The 21,470-nt window shown below is 44.0% G+C and overlaps 1 protein-coding gene across 1 annotated transcript in view; it reads right to left on the reverse strand.

Annotated features, from left to right (window-relative positions):
* Positions 1-4,107: 4,107 nt before the first annotated feature.
* Positions 4,108-21,470, reverse strand: part of TGFBR2 (transforming growth factor beta receptor 2) — a 78,676-nt gene continuing 61,313 nt past the window's right edge. The window contains exons 6-7 of the mRNA XM_021713013.1: positions 10,313-10,440; positions 4,108-6,755 (exon numbers count right to left, since the gene is read on the reverse strand). Coding sequence (XP_021568688.1) covers positions 6,576-6,755; positions 10,313-10,440 — 308 coding nt within the window. The 3' untranslated portion in view covers positions 4,108-6,575. The remainder of the gene's footprint in view (positions 6,756-10,312; positions 10,441-21,470) is intronic.

The raw sequence follows: 21,470 nt of genomic DNA on the forward strand, positions 1-21,470 counted from the left end.
CCAAAAAAAAAAAAAAAAAAAAATGGTTAAGAGACTTGCACAAAGTCACACATATAATGGCAGAACTGATATTTGAACCAAGGAAATTTGGCTCTGGCGGTTCCAATTTTAACCATTTTATTATGAATATTCAGACACTTTACTAAGAATATTTTGATGACCTTAGGGTACTATGGCTACAGTTATTTTATTCTGCTGTCTATCACTGTAGGCACAGGTCAAGGGAAGACTTTGAGAAGAATTTCAGAAGCACTAAGCTATGCAGGGTGCACAAAGAAATGATTTTTAAGGACCAATTGTGTGTGTGTGTGTGTGTGTGTGTGTGTGTGTAGGGGTAAGAGAGAGCAAGCATTTCACAGTGTGTGCAATTTTAGCATAATTAGAATAGGAAGACTATTAACAAGTTATTTTTAAATGCACTGAAGATCAGGAGGTATATTAGAATTAAATTACACTGTGCGAGGCTGATTGGCAGGCCATGAAATGTGGGCAAGTTCACAATCTTGTCTTTATCAGCACAGTTAGCAAAATAGGCCTGAGAGGCATGGCCCCAAACCCACAGAGTGTGGAGTTATAATTATTCAAGTGAGGAAAAAAAAAGAAACTAATTGGAAATGTGATAAGCAATGATTAGCCAGCCTATTTCAGGAGGAAAATGAACAAAATAAGCAGATGCCAACTGTGGTGGCTTTAGTGGAAAAGGACAGACACACTTGTTTAAATGAAAAGCACCCTGTCACCTGAAGAAGGAATTTCCCTCAGGACTGGACCATTAGCATGTCATTTGCTCAATGAGCTTAACACAACAACAACAACAACAACAACAAAACACCACAAATAGAAACGCCTGGGAACAAAGAGAGCCTGCACTCAAAGGGTGTCGACAGGTGCAAGGGCCTGAGTCCCTGCTGAGGGCACTTGGAGACTAATTGCTAATCGGGAATGTTCCTGACCTTGCAGTAGCAAGAACTGAAAGGACCCTAGCAAAACAGTCTGGAAAGGGGGCAGGGGTTAGAAGAGCTTGACTCCTGTTTTGGCTGAAGCTCTTGGACTTGTGTCTTTGAGGAATGACTTTCCCTCCCTGGCTCTCTCATGGCCAACCCTCTCACCTCCAGTGCTGACTGCATTTTCCTCCTCCATATTTTGGACGAGTGAGTCAGACCCTTGAACCCTCCCGAAGAACCTCTTAGCTGTCCGCTAACTCCAGCTTCACCTCGAGTTCCACATGGAAGTGTGAGCTCTGGAATTCAACTGCTTCAGTTCAAGTCCTGTTGCTAACGATTGCTAACTCTGGGACCCTTCGCAAGACCTCACTGTCTGCCTCAGTTTCCTTATCTATGAAACGGAGGTTAGCTACACAAAGGACTGTTGTGAGGATTACAGCAGATAACAAAGGTCAAACACTGAGAATAGTGGTTGGCATTTAACGAGTGCTTAATAAATGCTTGCAATTCATATGAATTTACTTCCTAGAGTGGCGTTCCATAACTTCAATCATTCCTATTCATATCACCTGTAGTTGCCATAAATAAGTACCGTTATCTACTTAAGGTATTTTTTAAAAAATCAATTCAATTGTGTAAACTAGGCCATATGCCATATTTCAAGCAATATTATTTGTGAAAGGCCAGGCTTACTGTGTTGATTTTTTTTCCAACACATGTTAAGATAAAAATAATTTTTTAAAAATACAATGTTTTTAAAGGTTGGCGCGATCCGAAATCATCTCAGATGTTAGGAAACACTGTCTACACACATTGACTCACCTTCCGGTCCATCTGTCTCTCAGCACGCATCTAGACAACATTTAACATGAAGTGGAGAGCAAGTTGGGCAAAAAAAGGCAGAAAAGCATCTTTCCTGGCTCCATTGAGCAGAGATACCCAGAGAGGGGAAAACGATGATGTAGTGAGAAGTTTCCTTATGGGGTGGTCTTTTTAACCGGCTAAGGCAGTTCCATTCCCTCAGGAGACAGCATGAAAACCAAACAAGCGGCCACATGCAGTGACTCAGCCTGTCATCCCAGCACTTTGGGAGGCCGAGGTGAGAGGATTGCCTGAGCCTGGGGCTTTGAGACCAGCCAGGGTAACATGGTGAGACCTCGTCTCTACAATAAATCACAAAAACTAGTCAGGTGTGGTGGCATGCATCTATAGTTGCAGCTACTTGGAAGGCTGAGGCAGAAGGATCCCTTGAGCCCGCCAGGTCAAGGCTGCAGTGGCTGTGAGCGTGCCACTGCACTCCAGCCTGGGCGACAAGAGTGAGACTCTAACTCAAAAAAAAAGAAAAGAAAAAAGGAAAAGAGAACCAAGCAAACATTTTAGGCATTACAAATTCCAGCTCCAGGACAACTTGGCTTTGCACCCAGATTTTACCTTGTTCTTATCCTGGTCTTCATGCTTCAGCTCCCTGACCACCTGACCCCTCCTCTGTGAAATGGGCATAATAACTACCTCGGAGCTAGTGCAGAATGTGTTCTGACAATATTGCGGGTACTTGGTGAATGAGTGTTCTCCTAGGAGTATCAGTACTCACACAGGACAGAAACTTTCCCGTCATACAGGCTGGGAGAATATGCCTTCTCTGTTAACGCTTTCTAGGATTTACTTTAAAATCTACCTCATTGCCTGACAGCCCTTGGCATATTAAACTGACTTAAAATGAGCCAGCATGTATTGAAGGCTTTCCAAGTTCAAGACCCAACTCCAAAAGCCTTATGTGTATTCCTTATCACAATGGTATCTTGTGTAGAATGAGGCTTGTAAAATTCCATTTTATACATGGTGAAACTGAAGCATAAAGAGGTTAAGGAGCTGGACGCAGTGGCTCCCACCTATAATCCCAGCACTTTGGGAGGCCGAGAAGAGAGGTTTGCCTGAGCCCACGGGTTCGAGATCAGCCAGGGCAACTTGGCGAGAACTTATCTCTACAATAAATCAAAAAAATTAGCTGGGTGTGGTGGCGCATGGCACATGCCTGTAGTTCCAGCTACTTGGAAGGCTGAGGTGGAAGAACTGCCAGAACCCAGCAGGTTGATACTGGGGTGGCCATGAGCATGCCACTGCACTCCAGCCTGGGCAATGGAATGAGACTCCAACTTCAAAAAAAAAAAGAGGTTAAATAGTTTCTCCAGATCACACAGCTGGCAAATAGAGGAGTGGGCAATCACTAAAATTAGTAACCACTAAAATTGCTCCTAGTTAAGATAGGACTATAACTCATGCCCACAGTAGGTCCACATCATCTAGCTCAGTGATTCTCAACTAAGAGGCATTTTGTCTTCCAGAGACATAGGATAATGTCTAGAGAAATGTTTGGTTGTCCCTGTGGGGTGGTCTCCTCCTCCCAATGAAGAATTACCCAACGCAAAATGTCAGCAGTGCCAAGGCTGAGAAACGCAGATGAAGGCACTACTACATTAACTATTTAGAACCTGCACTATGTGGAATCCAGCTGGTAACTCAGAAGAAGCCACAGAATCTCTGATTCCGAAATGGGCAGATTGAAGTGCAGCCAATGATCTGGAGCCAGCCTCCTAAGGCACATTCATCTCGCCATTCTGGTAAGTTGATTCAAAACACCAGATGGGTTGCGGTGACTGACTAGCGAGGCATAGAAATGCATGGAACGTGATGAGTCAAAGAGAGAGCCTGGTGACCCCTTGGGGTCCCCTCCCACTGTGAGAGCTTTTCTGTCTTCTCAATAAATCCTGCTTTCTCAAAAAAAAAAAACAACAAAAAAAAAGATAGCCAACAGCGTCACATGAGTGGAGAAAACAGACGTAGTCATAAGCTCTTAGCAGAAGCCTCGACTCTGAACATCCCTGGAAGAAACAGCCATGTGAGTAGAGGCAGCACCTGGGACTGTGGAGAGAAGCCATGTTGGCACACAGAGAGATAGGGTGTCATGACACTGAGATAAGGGAAAAGGGCTAGGCCACCAGCATCATCTGCTTCATCTTATATTATTGAACTTTTGAGACTGCTTTTTTTTTTTTTTTAAAGGGACTTGAGACTGTCATCTAAAGAAGACAATACAGTTTGAAAAGTAGGGGAAAGATTTGTCCAGTGACGTTTGCTGCACAAATGGGCTTAACTACTAGAAACAGGAACAGAGGCAGAAGCTCACCTGAGTATTTCTGCTTTATTCAATCTAATAAACATTTTATTTATATAAAAGACAAACAATGCATAGAATGAAAATAAGTGCTTGAGATTTTTGATATAAAAAAGAGTATACAGCATTCACATTCCTATTTTAATACATGAGTATAGCTGATGTGTTCCATAAAAGAATAAAACTTTCCCTTTATGTATAGTAGTGAAAAAAGTCAGTATTTTTAGGAACTACAGAATGTTATTCCTTGGTCTTTTTCTTGAATAAGACAAAAAAAATAAGCAAAACAAACCACAGTATCATTTGACACTACATTCCAGTTTACGCTGATGATAACCCAGAAGGGATAATACTCTTGAATCTTGGAAGATCCCATTAAAGGACCAGTATTCTAGAAATTCACCACTAGAGGTCAATGAGCAACAGCTATTGGGATGTCATCAGCAAGCCCTAAGGTGTAAATGAAATGTCTAGGCACTTCTGTGGTACCGCAGGCAAATTCTCTTTAACTCTGAGCTCACCCACACTAAACAGGGTGTCTAGAGGGTTCCTCCTAATTCCAAACTTCTGCTTGTATCCTAAAACCTCAGTGAAATGAGACCTTCCGAAACCCAAATAGAGCTGATTTGCTCACTGCCAGTTCTGCTCTAAGATTCCTATTTGGTTGAAAATAAGTAGCTTCAAAAAACATGTTTTAAAAAAGAGATTACTTGCAGCATTAACACCTGTTTGTGGATTTACAAGTTTCCTATGAAGTATTAAAGCTCATTCTTTGTTCTTGTCCATGTGGACAAAGATTTCCTAACTGCAAATGGGACTCTTGTACCCCAAGTTCAAGTCCTTGCTAGCAATTTCTGCAAAGGCTGGGAAGGCTGGGGTGGTGGAGAGGAGAGCATCTCAGAGTAAAGAGCTCGCCTCCCCAGTGCAGAGGAAAAACTACTGACCTATGAGCAAAAGACATTTGGGATAACTGGGATCCCTTAAAGCAGGTCCCTTTAGTCCAATAAAAGGCCAGCTTCAAATTTAACACTAAATAAGGTAGTCAAAATCATATGACAAAGCCAGAGAATGACTGCTTGAATATGCAGTTCTTCCAAGGAACCTTGGTTTGGGGCAGGTTTAATTCCCAGACTAGGGAAGGGCAGTAGAAAGAACAAGTGTTTACAGTGAGAAGTAAAGCAGCTTTCTAAGTGTGTGGACAGGAAAGAACTGGAAATCATCTGCCATCCTTACCTGGGGACCTGGATTTTTCTGCGAAATCTCCAAATATTTAAAAAGTGGCTTAACTTTTTTAAACGCTGTGCTGGCCAAGGCAAGCATGTGTTCAGAGTGCCTGAGAAAGACACAGGCCTGACACTGGCGGTGCATGTCGTTCAAATCCTTTCCACTAGGCCAAAATGTGCTTGAGCATCCCGGAGCCCGGAGATGGAGCCCATGGGTGTTTGCATAGAAAGTTAGAGACTCAGGCCAAGTGTGATAAAAAATTAAACACGATGAACCCAGAGGAGGGGTCTGCTCCCTTTTAAGAAAGGATGAAGGCTGGGAACAGAGAACAGTCCACACAGGTATCAGGAGAAGCTGAAAAAAAGAACCATCTCTCATTAGTAGACGGTGTGGCGACTTCACGTGTGGGGAATCTGCCCTTCTGATTTTTCTGCAGCCCGTGAAGGTACAGAACGAGGCTTAGAAAGTTCAGGTTATTAGAGATGGGGCAGAGTTTCTAACCTAGGTTGAGGAAGGTGGTTCCCAAATCAGAAGTGGGGCTTGGAGCTCAAGCGAAAAGGCCAGGAGAGACAAGGACACACAGGAAGTCCAGGAACACTTGTCCTCAAACAGAGCCACTGCACTCAGTTCCATGGCCAGAAGAGAAACCCCTTCCGGAATGATTATTTTGCAAAGACAAATGCGATGTGGCCACGGCCGGCTCTGAGACACAGAGCCTCTCTCCTGACGCCAAGGCACCCTCATACAGTCAGAGAACCATCCCATGTGTGATTGTCAAGCGCTGATGGCATCATGGGTCTCCTCATTCTCTGCTCGGTCCTGGAGCTCTCCAATAAAACCAATTTCCTGGGCATATTTGATCTTTTTCCTCATCTCTTTTCAGAGTATGGCTATATATAGATATAGACACATATAGATATATATAAAACATAGCTATCCCATATTTATATACAGGCATTAATAAAGTGCAAATGTTATTAGCTATTGTAAAAATCAATCTCATTTCCTGAGGAAGTGCTAACACAGCTTAACCCATGACAATGTCAAAGGCATAGAATGCTTTATGTCACCCACTCCCGGCTGCTGTCGGTTCTGCTCATGCCACAGCTTACAGGGACAGGAGTGACCCCCTTGGTTTTGTAGGAAGCATCAGTTCAGGGGCAGCTTCCTGCTGCCTCTGTTCTTTGGTGAGAGGGGAGGTCTCTTTGGACGTGGTCCAGCCTGCCCCGGAAGAGCTATTTGGTAGTGTTCAGGGAGCCATCTTCTGGAATCTTCTCCTCGGAGCAGCTCCTCCCCGAGAGCCTGTCCAGGTGCTCCAACTCGCTGAAACGTTCTGCCACACACTGGGCTGTGAGACGGGCCTCTGGGTCATGGTCCCAGCACTCGGTCAGGGTCTCACACACCATCTGGATGCCCTGTAGTGGGAGAGAGTTCCAGAGAGCACTGTGAGTTTGGTGGGTTCTGCAGTGGGCAAGGTGGTCTGCTGGCCTTGTCCCTACAGTGCAGGCTGGATCCGAGAAAGCCTGGGCTCTGAACACACACTGACTGCTCGCTGCATGAGGTCAACCAGTTCCATGTGGAAAGAGGGGCCTGTTCAGGGGGCAGCTGCCCTCAAAACCTGCCATGCCTGTTTGCTCTGGTGCTATTTGATCACAGTAGGTCCTGATAGCACAAAGACCCTCTGCTGGGCTTCTGGGACATGGTAACACCCCCCAAATTTGAAAATCCCCCCACAAAGTGGCCCTGATACCATTTTCACACCCTTCTCTTTTACTTAGAATAGTTTTAGGTTCCCAGCAAAACACCCTCCCCACATAGGCATAGTCTCTCTCACCTCAATAACCTGTATCTTTGTGGTATATTTGTTATAGTCAATGAACTATCATCGACACAGCGTTTTCAACCTGAGTTCACAGTTCACATTAAGGTTCACGCTTGGTGTTGTACATTCTATCGGGTTTGACAAATGTATAATGACATTATAGCCACCATTATGGTATCCTACAGAATAGATTCTCTGCCCTAAAAATCTGCCCAAGGCCAGGCTCAATGGCTCAGCCTATAATCAGCACTTTGGGAGGCCGAGGCGAGTGGATTGCTTGAGCCCACGGGCTTGAGACCAGCCCGGGCAACTTGGTGAGACCTCGTCTCTACAATAAGTAAAAAATTAGCCAGGCATGGTAACATGCGCCTGTAGTTCCAGCCACTTGGAAGGTTGAGGTGGAAGGATCACCGTTGCCCCATGGGTCGATGCTGGGATGGCCGTGAATATGCTATTGCACTCCAGCCTGGATAACAGAGTGAGACTCCAACTCAAAAAAAAAAAATCTGGTCAAATGAGGTGGCTCATGCCTGTAATCCCAGTGCTTTGGGAGGCCGAGACAAGAGGATCACTTGAGGCCAGGAGTTGAAAACCAGCCTGGGCATCACAGTGGGACCCTGTCTTTACACACAAAAAAAATAGTTGGGTTTGGTGGCGCACTCTTGTAGTCCTAGCTCCTTGGGATGCTGAGGTGAGAGGATTGCTTGAGCCCAGGAGTTTTAGGCTAGTCAACTATGATGGCATCACTGCACTCCTGCCTTGGCAACAGAGTGATACCCTTTCTCTTAAAAAAACATAATAATAAAAATAATTTTTAAGATCTCCTGCATTCCATCTATTCATCCCTCCCTTCGTGCCCCTGAATTCCTGGCAACCACTGATCCTTTTACTGCCTGTGTAGCTTTGCCTTTTCCAGAATGTCATATACCTGGATCATCCACACCACTGTATTTGAACAGGCTGAATACCCCAGTCAGAGTGATACACAGGCAACAGCCTGATTTCATTTTGTAAAGTTCACATGTTTCATGGAGTGATTCAATGGCAGCTTCTAAGAGCGGTCAAGGAGGACCTCTGTGGTGCCCCATTCCTCTCCACTAACATCAGGCTGGACTCTGTGACCCAGCTGTCTTTCTAGGTCAGGCGTGCTTGACTATAGGCCATTTCATAGGGTTCACCCTAAGTCCACAGAGTCCCCATTCAATGAACCCGTCCTGGAAATCTTGCCCAGGAAGGTAGCTGGAGTTTTCTCTCGTTGGCTTAATTTTCATTTTGCATTGAAAGTATTTTCTCTTACCATGGCATGTCCTTATTGGACAAAAAACAGGCAAGAGTTAAACAGAGGGTCTGATAGGTGGAACCAGAGTGTGTTCCTCCCAGTGAGAGAACTGACATTGCCAACTGGGATCCTTCACCCAGGTGGCTGGGAAGGACAGACCAAAAATTCCAACACTGCCTGGGAGAACTGGCACCTTCCCTCCTTGCCTTCTCATACCAACACACCTCGCAGTATCTCCTCCCTGCCCACCCTGTGAGTTCATTATGTTCAATTAATTGCATAATTCGTCTAATTGACGGTATTGATTGATGGTCCCGTTAAGAGTAGATTGTTATTGTTGGTACACAAGTAACATTTATTTTATTCTGGCACTGTAATTACAGGCAGTAAATTAAATTAAATATTAAGCATTAACTTGAAATCAATAGGGCAACAAATCTCATTATGAGAAAAAAATGTATTATGCAAATTCTTTCCAGAATTTTATCATCATGAATAATGGCTTCATTACAAGACTTGTACAGCAGAGGAGCCAACAGACTTTGAAAGAAACATAACACTCTAGTACCTTCTGATTTCAGAGCTTATGCAAAACAGCCTTGCATTTTTAGAGTCAAAGAAGATTTGCCTGAAACCCTGAGAAGCCCATAATGTACCACAGCCTGGTTCACCACTGTCCCCTGCCCCCAACTTTATGAAGGTCTGTTGGCGGAGGTGGCTCTGAGCCAGGACTGGCACAGACCAGGCTTCCTGCCCCATTTGTCTTCCTGATTGCGACTGATTTGTTGTTTCTGTTTCTTATCTGAATTTGCCTTGCCCTTAGGAAAACCTACGACTTAGCCTCAGCCTTCATGGATGAGAGAATTCTTCTAAAAGCGCCTATAAAAAGGTTTCAGTCAATAAAAGAACGGTTTTGTCAGTGAGATAGGAGTACACTGTTCTCTCTCATTCTTTCCTGAGGGCTCTTTTCCTGGGTGTGTCAGACATGTGGCTAGTTTCTCTCACTCACAATCTATCGTTTTCATTCTCTTCTTTTCCTCTGACCATCACCCTCACTCAAGTGCATCCAAACAAAGAATTTGAAGGGGCCTCTCTGTGAGTCCAGAACCACCACCTTCCTGTGGACGGCCTCAGCTACCAATTCTTGACAAATAAAAAGAAAGACATCAGAATGTTTCCAACAGACAGGCTTTCTGTTCCTCCCCAGGCATTCTCTTCTTCACGTCCCTTCATTCCTGAGTGAGGAGCCAGTGTCCTCTTTCCCACCCGTGCTCCTGCGGGCTCCTCCCATATCTGTGAACAGCCTGCAGACACCTGCACATGGCCCTCTGCACGCCACAGTCGCTTCTCAGTCCAGCTGCCTGACAAACCCTGCTTGTTTTGCATCTGCTAAGTATTTCCTTCCGGAGCTGAGGCTTCCCAGAAGAAAACATTTGGAATCCAGAGGGGATGAAGCATAAACTCCTGATGTGAAGGCATGGGAGTGAGCAGCAGAGGCTGCAAACAAGCTATTTTTTTTTTTTTGAAAGCAGGATTTATTGAGAGGACAGGAAAAACTCCCACAGTGGGAGGGGACCCAAGGGGGTTGCCCAACAAGGTATTTTAACCCACATCCAAAGGGGCTTGGAAGATGTGGCAAATATCCCCTAAATAATTATGTGTGAGCTCAGTGAATGCTGTGTATACCCGCTGATTGGAACTCAATACGGTCATCCACTTTATTGAAATTTTCTTTATAAATAAAACCTAACAGGGTCACAGAACATAAAGGGACCTTCCTGCAGATTTACACTCAATATTCCAGAATTCTCTCCCACCTAAGAGGCTACTTCAGGTGAATCTTTTCATGCTTCTAAACAGTCACTCCGTACCTGGTGGTTCAGCCAGAAGCTGGGGATTTCTGGTCGTCCCCTATCTCTCAACACGTTGTCCTTCATGCTCTCGACACAGGGGTGCTCCCGCACCTTGGAACCAAATGGAGGTTCATAATCTTTTACTTCTGTGAAGAAAACAGGCAGACACAGGGTCACTGAGAATGTGTGTGCAGCCGAGGGAAATGAGTGTGTTGAGACGCATGGCTGGGCAGCAGGAGGCCTTGAGTGTCAAAGTACATCTGTGAGGCCATTTTTAATAATGAAAAGAGCCTAAGAAATTTCAACAAATGGTGGTGGAGTGCTTCCTATGCTCTAGGTCTTGTGCTCACAGCTAGGGACAGAGCAGGTAACATGACAGACAGGGTCAGAGAGTTTACATTTTAACACGGGCATTCTCTACATAGGGATTTTGGTTCTTGGGAGGTTAAACAAACCCTAAATATTACAAAGGTTTGTGGTCCTCCAAAGGCCAGTAGCGCAAACATAGATTTAATATGTGGTGTTAAATTTCACAGAGATACTCAGCCGTAAAAATAAATGAAATTCTGGCACATGCTACGACATGGATGAACTTGAAGACAACATGCCAAGTGAAATAAGTCAGACAAAAGGACAAATATTGTATGTTTCTACTTATAGGATGTGAACAGGCAAATTCATAGAGACAGTAGATGGTCGGGGCAAGGGAGAATGGGGGGGTATCCTTTAATGGGTCAAGAGTTTCAGTTGAGAAAATGAAAAAGTTATAGAAAAATGATAAGGATGGCTGGGCGCGGTGGCTCACACCTGTAATCCCAGCACTTTGGGAGGCAGAGGTGAGAGGACTGTCTGTGTCCAGGGATTCAAGACCAGCCTGCGCAATTTGGTGAGACTTCGTCTCTACAATAAAGAAAAAATTAGCTGGGTGTGGTGGCACACACCTATGGTTCCAGCTACTTGAAATGCTGAGGTGGAAGGATCGCCTGAGCCCAGCAGGTCGAGGCTGCAGTGGTCATGAGCATGCCACTGCACTCCAGCCTGGGTGACTCAAAAAAAAAAAAAAGAAAAGAAAAGAAAAATGATAATGGTGATGGTCTTACAGAATTGTGAATGTACTTAATGCCAGTAAACCGAACACTTAAAACTGAACACTGATTAAGATGGTAATTTTTATATTACGTATATTTTACTGCAGAAAAAAAATCACAAGAGTAGCGATTAGGAAAAAAATAGTCTACAAAGGCTCCTTACGATAGCACTGATGAAAAAAGGCTTAGAAATGCTGTTTTAGTGGAATGACAGAGGGGACAGAATAACAATAACATCAACAAAATTTTTAAAAGATAATTTTCTTTCAATGGTATATGCTATAATGAAAATAATAAAAAACGATAAAAGCCTTCACTAGGGTTTTGGGTTTCAACTAAGGTCAATTTCTTCATAGACACTTTTTTGAACATCCCTAGAGTCAGTCTTAGGTGTCCTGGGCAGAGCTCTATTTCAGCATGTATCATATTTTAATACATTCACCTGCTTATCTGTCTCACCCAACTTGACTATATGCATATTTGGCGGGAACATTCAGAGTCCTTTTCTCATTCTTGTACTTCTAGTGCCAACGAAGAGCCTCTCATACAATAGGCTCTCAGTAAAGACCTTTTTGAGTAAATGAATGAATGAACAAATGAATCTCAGATCCTGTTCAAAGTAGCAATCCATAAACTCTGGTGAATATTCACGCAAGAAGCTAATTTAAATGATCAGACTAATCTACATGTCAGTGGAGCACGGAGCAATTTAGAAGACAGAAAACGCCGCAGTACTAAAAACATGACTGAGCTAAAAGGAAGAATGGGCTCGATTCAACATTTTTCTCCAAAGTAAGTAGGACCTTTGGCCTTTAGTTCCCAAATAATCTTGTGTAATGCGTAGAACTCTCTACAATTTGCCCTTCTACACTAAGAATTGAAGAAACTTTCATGGTAAGATGACATTTTGAAAAGGGATGGCCCATTTTTGTTCTGTGTTTGTTTTCTTTTTTTCTCCTTTCCCAGAACCCTACTTGCATATTTGTCTTCTTCAGCCTCACCCAAGAAGAAGAGCTGCCAGGAAATTTTCTTTTTTGATAGTTTTAAATACACGGAAATTTGGGATGGAATCCTCCCTTCGCATTGAGACAAGCACAGACTATCCTTCTGTGTCTACTTTTGCCTTCAAGAGGTCAAGCATTTAATCCATACTGCTCTTAGGGTGAGATCTGAATTTGGATCTGCATAATATTTACACATCTAATTTCTTTCTTCTGTTCCCCATCTTCCACTGGACTGTAAATCCCTAAGGCAGGAGGCAGAGACTGAGTTTTGCATCTTTCAATTCTCTGCTCAATGCCTAAGCCTGTGCCTTGTACATAGTAGGCATTCGACAAACATGAGGTGGGCAGAACTCAAGCAAAATAAAAGATTGGAAATCAGATCTGGTTCCCAGTAAGAGTTTATTCTGACTTCCCACTTCTTATTTTTTTTTGAGTTGGAGTCTCACTCCAGGCTGGAGGGCAGGGGCACGCTCCCGACCACCGCAGCCTCGATCTGCTGGACTCCGGCGATCCTTCTGCCTCAGAATTCCAAGTAACTGGAACTACAGGCGCGCGCTGCCACACCCAGCTAATTTTTTGATTTATTGTAGAGATGAGGTCTAGCCAAGCTGCCCAGGTGGGTCTCGAACCCGCGGGCTGAGGCAATCCACTCATCTCAGCCTATCAAAGGCATGGGATTACAGGCTGAGCCATTGAGCCCGGTTTGACAGACTGAACTGAAGGACCTCCATGTTCCTCTCCAGATTTATCTTACAATCCAAGCTAATCAAATATATGGTGCCCTGTTAGTGCCATGCTTTGAGGTATGTGTATTATAATACTACAATTTAATAGGATAGGACAGAATGTGTATATGATACAAGTTGCTCCTTAGGCAACATACAGTCCACAGACTCTTTTTTCCAATTACTTTGGCTACTGTAGAAGTTGTGGTTGGTCCCTGCCTGGTTCCCCTTTATCAAGCCAAGACCAGCAGACCCCAGCTGCCACAGATGTTGAATCATAAGGGCTCACACCTTCACCCTCCTCTGGGGGGTTGCCCTTGGCTGATGGGAGCTGCCCAGCCTGGAAATTCCCGGACATGACAGCCTCATCCTCAGGGGAAGCCTGTAGCCAATGACAAATTAATGTGGGAGTTTAACAAACCAACTCTCTTGGCTGTTGGTAGGATCACCGTGGTACAATTCAGACTACAGAGCTTCCTGTGAGACCAGACTGAGGCTAGACCTCTCCCAAACTACAGGTTTGCTTAACTCTTTCAGTGCCCCTTCCTGCTTCTCTTACTTCTCCTGGGTTCTTAGCCTCAATAAATCATGGCACAAAAATCTTTGTGTCAGACTCTACTTCTAGTAAAGCTGGTCTAAGATAACTGCCAAGAAAGTGCTTTCCTCTTTCTCCCTAGGCCTGTCTCAACTAATCTGTACCTGTCTCAACACATCTGACTGTGGTTGCCAAGGCACCTTGAGGAAACCTTAATGTAGCCCCTTCTTGAGAAGGTCAAGTACTAAATCAGGAAGAGCATTCCGAATCGCATGCTGTATTACTATTACTGTTGCTCTGGTGAAACTCCTTTGCTTTTCTAGGAAGGTCCATGCTTTCCCCTTTCCACCAATCATTTCAGAGTTCTTTCTCCTTCCTACCATCAACAGTTCCCATACTCATGCTTAAAAGTCAGGGAGGAGAACATGACCAATATCAGGGTAGGAAAATGCCAGGGTCAGAATCAATCCCAGCTACCATTCTCATGGTTGACAGTCTTTGAGGCCAAAGGAAAAGTCTTCGTCATCGTGATTATAAACCCAGAGCCCGTTCATTTCAAGTCCTAATCTTCGAAGTCTCATAAACTACAGCACTTATTTTAATTTTTGTAAATTCTGTGTGGACTCAAGCAGGTCTCCATGGGGAATGGGAGAAGGTGGCCCCGGACATATGTCTATGTAAAGAAAAAGTAATGAGTGGTCTATAGAAAAGAAGACAAAAATCCTTTCCCAGAGCAAAGAGGTTCGTAAATGGGTTCCTTCCTACTTTTCCTAAAACCTGGGAAAGTTGTGAGAGTCCCTGGTATTCCTAAAGGATATGAGGTCTGCTTCCCATCTTTGTCTTGTAGGAGGTTTCACAGGGAAGGGAGGTCAAGGGTAGTCAGAGAGGCACTGGCAAAGGGAATGTCTGGTTGAGCCCACTGGGAGGATCTGTGACGCTTCTGTTTCTTTCTAAGTTTAAAATAGACAGGTCTGGGGGATTGTTTGACCCAAACTGGCACACCCCAATCCCTTTATGTTAAAGGAATCTTTCAGATTAGGAGTGAGGACAGGGTCTGAAGTGTATGCATGTTTTAAGCTGACCTTCCTTTAACTTCTGGGAAATGTCATATTTATGTATTTTCCAAAACAGCTAAATACGTGTTTGCTTTTTTTTTCCTTATCATGGAGTTATGAGATTCTTCCTTCTTTGCCCTTCTCTCTGATGCTGGACATCCTGTTCCTGCCGCCCTTTTTATTTTCTCATGCCCTGACAGGTGTAGAAAGATGACTTAATGCTTGGCAGTGTGCACACGTGTGTCTCTGGGTCACAAGGTCTGATATTTGTAGCAATTAGACAGTGTTGCTTCTTTTTCCTTTTGTGGTGATTAAGACACCACCATTGATTTGGAGGATGACCATTTACAGACATTACACAGGAGGCCATTCCCTCCTGGAGGGCATTTCCTAGCTGCTCTTGAGTTCTTCTAAGTATCCCTCAGAATGCTGCGGATATTTTATTTGATTCAGTGGAAGAAGGTGGCCACAGACACCTGAGTGTTAGCCTGAACCCTGGGAGAGGTTAGTGGGCAGAGAGCCCTCTGCCAGAAGGCAGGTGTACCAGTGGTCCTTCCCAGGATAAGACCTCAGGCACTGAAATCCAGACAGTCCTGGAGAATCAGGCAGACCTGGTGACTGGCAACAAATTGGTGGCCTGGCCCTCTGAAACTCCAACTTTCTTCCCATGGTTTCAGGCATCTAAAGACTATGAGGCTTAGTCCACTTTGGTAAAAACACTGGGTCCAAACTGCATATCTTATTCATTTTCCATGATGATGCTTACAATATTTTTATCCTGGAAAATGCATGTGATTAAAACCATGAAATTCCTAAGTAAATGTATATAGAAAAAATAAAACCTTCCTCCCACTCCTAACCCCTAGTTGCTTTCACAAAAGTGGCTTAGGTTGAATCGTAGAATTAAAAGATATTTAAATTTTTCTTGTTGACAAATGAGCACTTCTCAATCTTTTTTTGAAAGTAAAAGACCAGGTGTTTTGCTCTTAATGCATTAGGGATAAAGGCTTTGGTAGAACACAGTAGAACTGAATTACAAGAAAAATGAATCCCACTTGGGTGTTGTGGCAACATCAAACTGCTGTTAAAGTTACTAAATACATTTCAGTTTCTGTCCTTATCATATTGCAAATGTGAAACGGTCTGAGGACGAGCATTTTCCACAGACCACACTTGGAGCAGCATTGCTCTAAATGTGACACTAAGAAGATGAGTTGCATCTGGACAGAGAAAAAAAAGAATTTAAGTTATTAAACATATTTTAAGAGTTTCAAGTGAGTCAGACAGAGAATGTTGAAAAAGTTTCCGGAGATGTGATCCAACACCTTCATTTTACAGTTAAGAAAACTGAGGCTCAAAGGGTACAAAGGATTCCGGGAAGAACATTTAGAATTGCATACTGTATTACTGTTACTCTGAAGAAATCTTGCCTTTTAGGAAGCTTTCATGCTTTCTTATTCCGCTAAGTATTGCAAAGTTCTTTCTTCCCCAACCAGACCAAGCACAGTTGCCCCAGTGTCACAAATGAGACAAATGTGTCCCTCTCTGCCTTGATGAGGCCCTCCCCACCATATGACCTTTAGAAGTGAAACCTAATGGCATCTGCTGAATGGTTACCATTTGTAATTTCTAAACAACTTATGCAAAAAAAACCCCCAAAACACCTACCTATTACAAAAAACAGCCCTCTTGTTAGCTGTTGTTATTTACCCACATTTAACCCAAATGTCCTTTCTGGGTTTAGGGAACTGATAGTGAAGGTGAGGAAAGAATGAGAATATCGCATTTGAACCACAGGCACCAGATCAGGGCATGTTTGGCAAAAGAGTTAATGCAGTGTCTTCTAGAGGTCTTCTTTGTGTCTTTGATCAAATGATACCCAACCTCGGGCTTTCTTCCAGCGATGAACTGCAGAGAAAGCGAGTTCAAGGGTGAGTGGGCTGAGTCCAGAGAGAGTGCTACACCTGGCTAATCCATAATAAAATTCACCTTTAAAAAAATTGGAACAGACTAGGAGTTGTCAGGGGTTAGAGGGAGGGAAGGAAAGGAAGTGTCTGTGGCTATAAAAAGAATAGTATGAAGGATCTTTGCCCTGGAACAGTTTTTTTTTTTTTTTTTGAGTTGGAGTCTCACTCCTTTGCTCAGGTTGGAGTGCAGTACATACTCACGGCCACCCCAGTGTCGACCTGCTGTGCTCCTGCGATCCTTCCACCTCAGCCTTCCAAGTAGCCAGAACTACAGGTGCCCTCTTCCACGCCTGGACGTTTTGTATTTTATTATAGGGATGAGGTCTCGCCAAGTTGCCTAGACTGGTCTCAAACCTGTGGGCTCAGGCAATCCATTCGCCTCGGCCTCCCAAAGTGCTGGGATGACAGGTTGAGCCACCAAACCCAGCCGGAACAGTTCTTTATAGCAACTGTGGTGCTGGTCACATATGATATCTAAACCCGTGATAACACTGTATAAAATTAAACATACACAAACACATAAATTCATGCAAAAATAGTGAAATCTGAATAAGATTGGTGGATTATAGCAATGCGCATTTTCTGGTTGTGATATTGTACTATACTTAAGTAAGATGTTACCACTGGAAGAAAAGATGACAGGTATGCTAGAGCTCTATTTTTTTTTTATAACAGGATATGACTATAATTATCACAAAATAAAATTAAAAAAAAATTTAGGTGGGTACACTTAAAGCCCTGAGTTCTTTGCCACTATGCAATGCATCCAGGTAACCAAAAACTATGGAAATAATTTTTTAAAATGAAACTGCCTCTAAGAAACAAAAGCAAACAGCTTAGACAGGAAGACGGAGTTTAGCACTTGGAAAAATAGAATTGCTAACAGTATACAACCTAAGTGGGGGTATTCTTAGTTGTTTTGGCCTGGTTCCTTTGCACACTAGATACGAGGACTTGGAAAAGAGACGTCAAGACTTGGTGCCTCAGTCTCCAATCCCACAAAATTTGAGAACAGCCATGTGTGCCCCGCGCCATGATTCAGTGGGACACCATAGGGTCAGCAGCAGACGCCCTTCACCTGCTCTTCTGTCAGGCTGGCCCAGCTCCAGGTGGGGCTGGCTGGGAGTGCTGCAGGGATAACCCTTCCAGTTTGGCCCCAGAGCAGCCCTCCATCCAAGACTGATGGGAGCTGGCAGATAAACACCCCGTTTCCTTTGCGTCAGGTGGTATGACGCTGAGGTGTGTGTTCTACGCGGCACTCAGTGCTGCACTCTCGTTGCCCCTGGTGGCAATCCACCTGATAAGATAACCTCCTCTGGCTTTCTTCTCTTTCCTGACTCATTTCCTCATTCCCTCACTGGCGGTTCCCGCAATCTCTTCCCAAATAAACGACTTGCCCTCAAAGTCTTGTTCCAAAGTCGAAGACACCCAGCCCAAGGCAGCCGCCCACACTGCAGAATTATTTAATCAAACCAAGCCTTTGTGGACCCATCAGACTGCTGCCCAAGCCAGGCGTACTGAGGCTGAACATCTCAGTATTTCCTTGCCTGCCTCAAGCAACATCTCTTTTTTTTTTTTTTTTGAGTTGGAGTCTCACTCTATCACCCAGACTGGAGTGCAGTGGCCGCTCCCGGCCACCGCAGCCTCGACCTGCTGGGCTCCGGCGATCCTTCCGCCTCAGCCTTCCAAGTAGCTGGAGTTACAGGCACACGCTACCACGCTCGGCTGATTTTTTGATTTATGGTAGAGATGAGGTCTCGCTGCCCAGGCGGGTCTCGAACCCATGGGCTCAGGCAATCCACTCACCTCAGCCTCCCAAAGGCACGGGATTACTGGCTGAGCCACCGAGCCCGGCTTCAACATCTCTTCTAAGAAACCTCTTTATTTCACTGCTTGAGAACCATGTACTCTTCCTTCTGTCTGGCTACCCCTGCCTCTCCCTGCAATCTTTTCCCTGATGGCAGCCACCCACAACTGCTGGACACTCACAACTTCTTTTAATGTCTCTCAGGAGGTCCTAAAGAGAAATAATGGTTCATCTCTCTCTCCTCTCAGGTCTGCAACACTCCCAGGGCAGGTCTCCAGGACAGCAATGATATTCCTCTGAAAGTCAGCATCTGGTGCACAGCTGTTGTTTTGACTTAGTTCCAACTTAACAGGGCAGCAACGTTGTTGACAGTTTTCCCCAAAGCTGTATGCCTGAGTTTTCATATCTGCTTTCCAAATCTCATTCCCGTGACATCCAGAAAAATGAAACGCTTCAACCCTGGTCTCTCCTCAGCCTTCTCACCAACCCCTTCCTTTTCTCCCCCTTTCTTCCGCCCATCCCTTTTCTTTTCTTTTTGGTTCATTTGCACTTTTTGTCCTTCTCACAAGATTGTAGCATCCTGACGATAAGCTAAGGAGCCGTTCTTGGAGCGCTGTTACCCTCATTAAATACTTGCTCAGCTGGCTGCTGTGTGTCAGCCTCTATTCAAACACTAAAAGCCTGGGGATTTGGAAGTCGGTTTGCTTGTGGGCCAGTTCTGGCTGGAGATGACGTGAGTATTGTGCCTGCTGTGCTCACCAAAGGGGGCCCTGAACGCCTGTCTTCACCCGCCTCCCACACACCACACAAACCCTCGCATGAACACCAAACAAACCCAAAGCCTGGGACAGAGATTTCTTTGTAGAAGAGAACCATTCTCCAGCTCTGTCCTTGCTGAGTGGCAATTTCATGACTTCTCTCCTTCATAAAACAGAAACACACCAACTGCCTCGTTCTGTCTTGTTCTTCCTTCAAACAACTCTGAAAGACTTGTTTTCTTTTTTTTGCATTCTATCAGAGGATTAAAGTGTCTAAAATAACACTCTCTGTCATTATCTACCTCTCAAATTCACTTAATTTTTCTATCTAAAATATTATACCCACTTATCCCACCCCCAACAACTATATTACGTACCTATTTGCTCATTGTATGTCTATCTAGAATATTAACTTTTCATTAGACTCCCTGTCTCTTGGGGAAAGACATTGCTTTGAGTAATGCCTGTCATATAATAGGTAATCAACAGATATTTTTTGAGTGAATGAATGATTGTATCTATGGAGAAATGAGGATAAGAAAGTTATCTAAATTGTAAGGCACTGATAGTGTGACATGCTACAGAAATTAATAGCCTTGGGATTCTGTCATGAGAGTCACCCAGAGAAATGAGGCCATCACTGAATGTTCCTTGAGTGCATGATTGTCTCACCTGGTACTTCTAGAAAGGCTTTGAATCAACTGCCAGGATGCACAGAGTAGCTGTGACTACCCCCATTCACAGTAACCATAAGTATAGCTGCTACTTTTTACATGTTCTCCATTGGTCAGGCTAGCCATATACCAGGAAGCTTAAGGTTCATGGGCTACAGAGTCAGACAACAGGGCTGTGATTCCTGGCTCCAACTTGCCTACCTGCTGAAGCCTGTTTTCTCATCTGCAAAATGGTGTTAATAACAGTATGTATTTCTGAGAGTTCTTGGCAGATTAAATGAATTGATCTATGAAGCAAGCACCCAAACAATGGTAGTTATTATTCCTTTGTAGCTTTCATCATCTGAACCACGCCTACTTTCAATAAGAAGTCTTTCTCTTTTAACCGCTCTCTTGACTTACTGCAGCTCCTCTCTTGAGCTCCCCAGTAGGTAGAATGTCATGCTAAAGGAAGCAGTACACTTGGTTTCTGAAGAGCACTATTATCATTTCTTTACATTTTCTCACCTGATAGAATGAGGCTTCTTCCATGTAGTACTGTTCTTTCTTTTTCCCCTGTGCTGCCCTGCTGGCTGACAAAGAAGTAACTCAAAAGGACACCCCTGTGACTTTCTCTTCCTTCAAGAGCTGACCTAACCCTCATTCTCTGACCCTAGCACTGCACTCCTTTTAGCTAACCTGGGTGTTCAGTCCCCTGCATCCACTGCCACCCCTTCCTGAGCATTGGTCATAACTGAACTTAACTGTCCTGTTAAAAAGTCTATTTCAAGTCTTAGCTACTCAGAGGCAGACTGCTTGAGCCCAGGAGGTCGAGACTGCCATGAGCTATGATCACATCACTGCAGTTTTCAGCTCGTGTGACAGAGTGAGACCCTGTCTCCAAAAAAAAAAAAAAAAGTCTATTTCAGTGCCAGTTGATAGAATGAAACAAACCCTGGACGAGGGTAGTCTCAAAGGACATCCTTACTGATGAACGCAGAATGAGAATATGCTTGGACTTTAACAACCATGTGAAGAATCTGAGTTCAAACATAACAGAATGGAATCACTTAAAGGCAGGAGACGTGGGATTTCAGAATCTGTTGTGAAATCTTCTGTCTCTAATGCTTATTAGTATCCTGCTTCATTTAGTTACGTGTTCTGCTACTTAGAACATTATGTTCTGCTACTTAGAATGTTTTTCTTCAAAGAGTAAGGAGTGTACTGTTAACATCCAAGAAAGTAAAACAAACAGTCACCTCAGCAGCAGCTTATTAACTAGTGGTAACAGACAGAGGGCAATGTTCTAGAGCTTTAAAAAAGTATCGATTTAATTGGGGACTCCTTCACTATAGAATAAGATGCTATATCCACATTGCCAACGACGGTCCCCCCAAGAAATGCAAGTAGCTACATCTACTGTCCTTCAGGGGATAGATTCACTATACTTCTCATACAGATCAGCTACGTGGTCCTGGCAGATTTGGACTCACCATCCTCCTTCACATGGTAGAAGTGAACTCCATCTCCTGAGTAGGCTTCTCTGAAGGTGCTTGGTAGGTGGCTTGACGGGGCAGATCATAG

This window comes from Carlito syrichta, unplaced genomic scaffold (assembly GCF_000164805.1).
Source record: "Carlito syrichta isolate Samal-C Ts95f unplaced genomic scaffold, Tarsius_syrichta-2.0.1 Scaffold303987, whole genome shotgun sequence".
NCBI lineage: Eukaryota > Metazoa > Chordata > Mammalia > Primates > Tarsiidae > Carlito > Carlito syrichta.